The sequence below is a fragment of the Asparagus officinalis genome, chromosome 5 (genome assembly GCF_001876935.1).
Source record: "Asparagus officinalis chromosome 5, Aspof.V1, whole genome shotgun sequence".
In the NCBI taxonomy this organism is placed as follows: Eukaryota; Viridiplantae; Streptophyta; class Magnoliopsida; order Asparagales; family Asparagaceae; genus Asparagus; species Asparagus officinalis.
The window spans coordinates 79,109,852-79,118,513 of record NC_033798.1 but is presented as its reverse complement, the minus strand read 5'-3'; the positions used below and the strand labels follow the sequence as shown (position 1 = coordinate 79,118,513).

The following is an 8,662-nucleotide window of genomic DNA, read 5'->3' as shown; positions in this document are numbered from 1 at the left end:
GGCTCGGCCAAGAGCCGAGCCACCTATGGGTGGCTCGGCCCAGTGCCGGCCACCTATAGGTGGCCGACACTATTCCGTGCGCGGGCACAGTAAAGAGAGCCTATAAATAGGCCAAGGGTTGTTCATTTTCAAAGGTTGGACTTTTGAGAGCCGAAACTCTGCCGGATTGAAGATCGAGCTTAGAGTTTTGAAGACTTGAAGACTTGGACATCCAGATCTGATCCTCGGCGAGCATCCACGTCACAAAAGGCAGGAGTTCGAGAGAGGGGAAGAACAGATCTGAGATCTACACGAGATCACACTCCGGATCTAAGCTTGGTCTTAGATCCCGAGATCCGAGCGATTATTTCCTTAGTGAACTAATCCCTCCCGGCTCTTATTCCCTTCGTGGAATAATACCCGTCAAATCGTGTAGATCCGACCGGATCTAGATCGCGATTTTTCTTTGATTTCGTTGTAACCGGATCTAAAAAAGACCGGATCTTTTGTAACCACAAAAAGTTGTTATTTTGAGATCACAATGACATCAATGAAGAAAACGATTTTCCCCGCGAACAATCTGGCTCACAAGGAGAAAGTTGTAATTTTTTTTTATTTTTCTTTGATTTCGTTGTAACCGGATCTAAAAAAGACCGGATCTTTTGTAACCACAAAAAGTTGTTATTTTGAGATCACAATGACATCAATGAAGAAAACGATTTTCCCCGCGAACAATCTGGCGACCACAGTGGGAGCCGCCGATCTCGCTGCCACCAACAGAAGTTCGAGGAATACTTGTCGTCCTCGTCCGGATCAACCTCCCCCCGCAAGTCCAAGAAGTCCAAGTTCTCCTCCAGGAGGAAAACTCGTTGGTATGAAGACGTTGAAAACACCAACGAAGATCTCGCCCCGTTTGATGCCAAAGTCGCATCAGGTGAGATTCCTCCAATTCCCAACCAAGGCGGATCTACTCTGGCCAACCTTTCTGCCGCGGAAGGCGTGGTGACTCTCTCGAAAAGAGCCCGCCAAAGGCAACGTCAATGCCTTGCGAAACAATTCGCAAAGGCCATGGAGTCAGTTGACGGGATCCGCTACCACGCGGATCTGAAGAACAAGAGAGGCAAACAGCCTCAACAACAGATGAACGGCAGTTCGCAAAGGCCATGGAGTCCGTTGACGGGATCCGCTACAACGCGGATCTGAAGAACAAAAGAGGCAAGCAGCCTCAACAATCAATGAATGGTGGTTCCTCCAAGCCGCCAACAATGGAATGGGTCCGTGTCAAACGGAACCGATCAACGCTGGAGGAGCGCATTCGCAAGCGCCGCGCACTATCAGCGCAAGCACGGGCTCAAGCTGAAGAAGCCCGTAGGAAGTTGCAGAAGGAAGTGGCCAAGAAGCCGCCATCAACCAGCAAAGTTTGGAGGCCGAAGTCTGAAGCGGCGGGTCAGACCAAAGAGCGTCAACTACAAGTTCCGAAAGTTCAACCTCCGGTGAATCAATCCAGACTACCGATGATTTCCACAACTGCTCCGGGAGATCCCGCAGGACCATCCCAGAAAAGGAAGTCAGTCTTGGAGCGCCTCGGTCCAATTCCCGACGAGAGAGGCAAAGCTCTAGTTCAAGAGAGTTTGGGCGTTTGGGCCCGCTGAAGAATCCCCGAACCACTCAACACGCTGGGGGTCGCCGTCACCTCCAACGTGACAAGAAGCTCAAGGCAGCCATGCGCACCAACTTGTGCATTGAAGTTCAGGAGCCCGCCGAGAACTCATGCCCAAAAAGGCATGTTTCGAGGCGCGTGACTTTTGAAAGCCTGAAGAAGGCAATTCCCCCTCGGAAGGAAACATTATCGTCTGATGACGATAATGTTATACCTAAGAAGTCGTGCCAACACACGATAGGTTACTCCGATCGTCAAACAGACGAGTTGTACTATCGTGCTGGGGGTACGAATAAAACCAGGAAAATGAGTCCCCAAAAACAGGAAACTCAGTGCCCCTGTTCCAAACTCATTCGGACAGTATTGTCTGAATGCAGCTGCATTAAGGAGGTCCCCGAACGAGTTTCGGTTTTCGAAAGGCTCAGTACCGAAACGCCGAAGACAAGGCATAGGCGTTTCCGGCAAAGAAGAACGGTGGTTGAAGATGGAGAATTTCCGAGGGTCACTACCAATATGACCAGCAAAAGGGCATCGACAAGGGATAATCCCGAGTCAATTCCGGAAGTACCCTGGTATCTAACTCGTCTGCAGTCTGGAGCCATTACACGAGGAACTTATGGTAGGGTTCGGACAAGATTACCGTCAGAAGATGAAGAATCGGATTCCTGCTCTGCTGTCGCATCAGACAATACGGTGTCCAGCGAAGGACAACCCCGCGAGTCATTCATGATAAGCGCGGAACAAGTGGCCAAGATGCTCGAAGAAGCCATGGCTAAACAACAGGAGAGCTTCAGGTTCAAAATGCAGATGGCCATGCAGAATATGAGAGAAATGCATGACGTCAATGCAGGGGGTGGTAACGAGGATGCCAACGAGGATACAAGTGAAGACTTGAAGATCAAAGATCTCGAGAGCAAAATCAACACATTGATCTCCGCTCAAGAGACGAAGAAAACAGGCATTCCCTGTCCATACCCACGAGAATGGGAATCGATCCCCTATCCGGCGAAGTTCAGTTTAATCAACTTCACGCCGTTCGATGGGAAGGGTTCCCCCACTCAGCATTTGATTTATTTCAAATCGCACCTGGGTATTATTTCCGGCAATGAGCCTCTGATGGTGCGGTCATTCGTCGGCACTCTTCGCGGAGCCGCCTTCGATTGGTACCGCCGCCTCAAGCCAGGAAACGTGAACAGCTGGGATGACATGGAGACCAAGTTCCTGGCCAACTTCTTCGACGACGACACCGAGATATCTATCGGATCATTGCTCGATGAGAAGCAGAAGGACGGGGAGTTAGTCGACACCTTCGTCAAAAGGTTCCGGAACAAGGCGATGAATTGCCGGGACCCGATCACAGAGGAATTCATCCTCCAAACTTGCCACAACAACCTTGCGTTGGACGTGTTGGAAGCAATGGGAACAGCACCGTCTGACACTTGGAAGGATCTGAAGGTGCGCGGTGAACAAGCCGAACGTTTCCTCCGAAGGAAGAAGGCCGAGAGGAACCTACCGACGGCTAATCCTCTGGACTCAAACTTCGCCTCTCGTGGTAAGGGCAAAACACCTGCAGCTACTGGTGGTGCTAATCAAGCGTCACAACAGCAATCCCGAAGGCAGCGAAAGACTTCGGGTCCGAGACTCCAAAGAGAGTATTCCTTCAAGGACGAAGACGTTCCAGCCATCTTCGAATCCCTCCTTGAAGGTAACAAGATCAAGCTACCACCTATCACAAATCAGGAGGAAGCTGACAACACTACGGACCCAAAGTACTGTGCATACCACAGGAGGATCCTTCATCCCACCAATGCTTGCTTTGCTCTCAAGAATAGCATTCAGACCTTGGTTGAAGCCGACGTCATATCGCTCAGATAAGCCAAATAAGAACGGCAAAACTCCAAAGAGTATACGAGTATAAACTGCTTCTATACACTCCGAAGAGTATATGAGTATAAACTGCGTCTCAATCCTCCAACAGGTGCATGAGGTTAAACTGCTCCCTACATACTCCAATAGGTATATGAGTCTAAATTGTTTCCTACTGTTGATGGGAAGTTCCTGGAGAATGTTACGCTAATATTCTTAAGGATAACCCGGTCAAGTAACTAAGAATAATATCCGAACCAGTTCCGCAGAGGAAGCTGGGGGTGGACGATTTATGTAACGGGCCGATAATTACAAACAAAGTGATAAACACCAAACCTCCATTATGATTTGTACTCCCACTCTCACTGTCTACCTGGTCAAACCTTCCTATAGTTAGGGCCACAACCAAAGTCCCCTCTCGATTCCTTCCATGAACGAGAGGTCTACTTTCATTTCGGAAAATCAAACCTATAAAAGTTAGGGTTGTTCCCAATCTCACTTAGTCAAACCTACAGATAGTTAGGACTAAGACCGAGTCATGCCTTTTTCGATAAACGAAAATCTGCTTTTGTTCTTTTTCCACCAAACCTATAAAAGTTAGGGTCGAATTTGGGCGTTCTCCTCAATGAATGAGGGATTCTTTTGATTCAAATGACAAATCCTATAAAAGTTAGGGCCGTTTGAACCTTTCCGATTCTCGGAGTGGAGATCCCACTCTTAGTTTCATCTTTTCCGGATTCTGGGGATGGAGATCCCACCTCGAGTCTCCTTTCCAGCTGAAGATAGAATATAAAATTCTTCTTCTTCAGTGTCGAGAGATAGAATATAAAATTCTTCCTCTCCCATTTCGGGTTCGTCTTTGCCCCAAGAGAAGACACCACCTTTTTCAACTCTCAAAATCTGTGCCTCACAGGTACAGGGAATTTTATCCCGAATCCTAAGTAGGGATAAGTCAACGCCTAACACGCGTTGCCGGTTTAGTCTTTCACCGATTGAAAAAGACACCAGAATCCAGTCTGGGGCATTTTATCCCGAAGCCTAAGTAGGGATAAGTCAGCGTCTAAAACACGTTGCCGGGTAGCCTATTCCCATAGCAATGGCAAAGTCTACGTATTCGAAGTCGTAGCATCAAGTCTAAGGGAGTTCATTCCTTTAGCACAACGTCACATGCGGAACGGATTTAGGAAATTCGCATGCTAGCCCGACTCAAACGGTAGTCGGTAAAGGCTAATCAAATCCGTTGAAGGCTGGGGGTTAGCCAAAAATCCCAAAGTCAACGCCTAACACGCGTCGCCGGGTCAGTAAAGTCTAAGAGAATTCACTCTCTCAGCATAACGTTACATGCGGAACGGATTTAGACAATTCGCATGCTAGCCCGATTTAAACGGTAATCGGTAAAGGCACATCAAACCCGTTGATGGCTGGGGGTTTGCCAAAAATCCCAAAGCCTATGTCTAACACGCGTTGCCGGGTAGTCTATTCCCGTGAGAAAGACGAAGTCTACGTATTCAATATCGTAGCACTAAGAGCGTTAACTCTCTTAGCACAACGTCACATGCGGAACGGATTTAGACAATCCGCATGCTAGCCCGACTCAAACGGTAGTCGGTAAAGGCTAATCAAACCCGTTAAAGGCTGAGGGTTAGCCAAAAATCCTAAAGTCAACGCCTAACACGCGTCGCCGGGTAGTCTATTCCCGTGAGAAAGACGAAGTCTACGTATTCAATATCGTAGCACTAAGAGCGTTAACTCTCTTAGCACAACAAAGTCAACGCCTAACACGCGTTGCCGGGTAGTCTATTCCCGTGAGAAAGACGAAGTCTACGTATTCAATATCGTAGCACTAAGAGCGTTAACTCTCTTAGCACAACGTCACATGCGGAACGGATTTAGATAATCCGCATGCTAGCCCGACTCAAACGGTAGTCGGTAAAGGCTCATCAAACCCGTTGATGGCTGAGGGTTTGCCAAAAATCCTATAAATACGAGAGTCACTGACGCATCAGCTTCATTAGTTGGTCTCGTGACTTGAGTATCCAACGACATTCGAAACCCTAGGGTCAACACCGGACAACGTGTAACCCTAGGTCGACGCCAGTCAACGCGTTGCAATCAAACAGTCAACGTACGATGTTCAAAACCCTAAGGTTAACACCGGACAACGCGTAACTCTAGGTCGACGCCAGTCAACGCGTTGCGACCAAACAGTCAACGTACGACATTCGAAACCCTAGGGCCAACGCCAGTCAACGCGTAACCCTAGGTCAATGCCGATCAATGCGTTGCAATGAAAGAATCAATATTCCGAAAAGTATACGAGTATAAACTGCTTCTTAATACTCCAATAGGGTATATGAGTATAAACTGTTCCCTAATTTTGGTTGAGAAGTTTCTGGAGAGTATTTTTCTAAAAATATTCTTAAGGATAACTCAACAACACTACGCCGGACAACGCGTTGCAGATAAAGACTCGACGCCAACAATCGATGGTCAGCTAAAGATTAGAAAGTCAGGAATCGACTTCAAGTTTAAAATTCCGACAACGGTCAGACAATAAATACAGCACCGGAACTCTTACAGACATTCGACAAAACACCGAATAGCCTGGAAGATTGAAGAAATCAAGAACGGAAGTCATTCCAAAGTCCCATTACACTGACTGAAGGTTGGGACAATCATATCCAAAGTATTCCAGACTCTTCTATAAAAGAACGAGGCTGAAATACTTTGGAGGGGGTATCTGTAGGCATATAAAATTGCTTATAGGTCCCTTAATACAGCTCGGCACAAACCGACGAACCAACGAGGCGACGAGATCGACGAATCGCACGCAAGCAACGGAATACATCCATTCAAGCGTAGAATCGTTCGGAATCAAGCCAAGTGTTGAAGAGTCAACGAGTGATCCAACCAAGGACAAACTCGGACGAATCACAATCGAATCAATATCAGTTTCGGACTCGAACTCAGAAGCAGATTTACTGCCAAATCAGAAGCGGATTTACTGCCAAATCAGATCAACAAAATCAGAATCTAAGTCAACCGAATCACAGACAGAACTGAGAAACGGATACAGCGCAAAACGACGGAAAACAGCAAACCCAGAGGGGCTCGGCCAAAACCGAGCCGCCTCAAGGTGGCTCGGCCAAAGCCGAGCCACCCTGAGGTGGCTCGGTGGCATTCTCGGCCATATTGGTAACTAAATTCTCTACTAAGAAAAAACTAAATTGGTTTCCATGGTTTATCATCTATTTCTGCCTGGCCATCACAAGATGCTGTTTCATCTTCTTCCTCCACCAGCATCATTTCATGTTCCTTGTTGCATAACTCATCTTTTCATTTGCTATCTAGGTTGTTCAAGTGAATCGCTAACCCACTAATTTTCATAGTTCTGCAAGCACAATATAGTCACATAAATAGATGAGCTAGAGAAAGAGATGTGGATAATTAGAGAGCATCCTCTTGATCAATTGAGACTGCCTAATCATTTATGCACAGACCTTTATGTTTGACATGCACATACAATGTGAAACCCCAACAATGAAGCATATATCTCTGGTTAATCAATTTGAATTTTAACTAAAAATTTCTTCTTACGCATCTATGCTAATTTTGTCTTCAACAATCGTGTCATATCCAATGCTCTACATATGTTTTAATAGTTATCTATGTTGTGTATTTGTTGCATATTTCCCTTTTATTTCAATAGCGTTTAACATTATCTTGAAAAATACATTGCAGAATGATGTTATGTTTATGATTTTTTTCATAATGTCGCAGATTGAGAAGAACAGAGGAGATAAAGGAGGATTTATGGCTATGTCAGGTCCGAGAAGAATTGAAAGTAGTTTCAGTGACATGAGTATTTCTAGCAACAGTGGCGGTTTTGGAAGTGGTTCTGGCTTCGGATTAAGCTCAGATGTGGAATCATTCTCTAGCAAGTCTAAAGGTTTTAACTCTATGGCTTCTGTTTATCTCCTAAAAGCATCGTTAAATTTCTTAGAATCATTCTGTTCGACTTGATCTTTGCATGTAGTGACATGCTTGATAATTTTGTTTCCTTTGTCTATGTAACAAGCTTAATTGTTGGTTGTATTTTAGATTATAGTACTTCATTCACTTTAATGACTCTTCTTTCTGACGACTTGTATGTTCAACGTACATTCTCTTATATAAACTCATTATGTAATAATCTAATATCTAATACTTATAAAAGTGTGTTGCCATGTTAAAACATTTCTTCCAAAAATACCCTCCGAAACACATACATGCATACATCTCTAGCACATCCATACATGCATACATTAATATATATATATATAATACTATTATAAAAGTGTGTTGCCATGTTAAAACATTTCTTCCAAAAATACCCTCCGAAACACATACATGCATACATCTCTAGTACATCCATACATGCATACATTAAGATATATACATACTTAATTTTTCATAACCTCCCTATTTATTAGCATCAAATTTTTATTTAACCACCCACTAATAACATTCCCCCACTAAGTCTTGACATTACACACTAATAATGAAAAACGTTATAACTATTCATCTTCCATAAATCACTATAAATTATTATTATAATATTCCCTCACTAAGTCTTGACATTACACACTAATAATGAAAAACATTATAACTATTCATCTTCCATAAATCACTATAAATTACTATAGAATCTTATCAAAATTCTCTAACCAAAATTCTAACTTTTAATCAAAATTTATTCATATTGAAAAGTAAGAAGACACAACTACAGCATTTAAAAATCACAAGAAGTATGAGTGTGTCAATGATAACTTCACTGGTGGAGTACAATCAAATTGAATGAGGAGATGATAATGGAAGCATCGGTGTAATAATTTAGAGAGCAGAGAAAAAACCGGTGAAGGCGACAAAGAAGGCGGTCCTGTATTTTATCAAAATCTACAGCTATTTTAGTGATAAACTAATTGGTTTTTCTCCCTTTCATCTTCGTATATGTTTTTGTCTTAGCATGTAAATTGGTTTCCAACTCCTAGGCATATTTATAAATCTGCTAAATTGTTTGTATAGTTTGGTTGAATCTCTTAATGCATTATGCTTATTCTCGAGATAAAGAAAGCTTTGTCCATGACAATGCATTATAAGTGTAATTGCTTTCACTAT

General features: G+C 44.1%; 1 protein-coding gene across 1 annotated transcript in view; it reads left to right on the top strand.

The window, feature by feature from the left end:
- Positions 1 to 7,528, top strand: part of LOC109842055 (signal recognition particle 54 kDa protein, chloroplastic-like) — a 31,249-nt gene extending 23,721 nt beyond the window's left edge. Inside the window, exon 8 of the mRNA XM_020410972.1 lies at positions 7,286 to 7,528. Coding sequence (XP_020266561.1) covers positions 7,286 to 7,528 — 243 coding nt within the window. The remainder of the gene's footprint in view (positions 1 to 7,285) is intronic.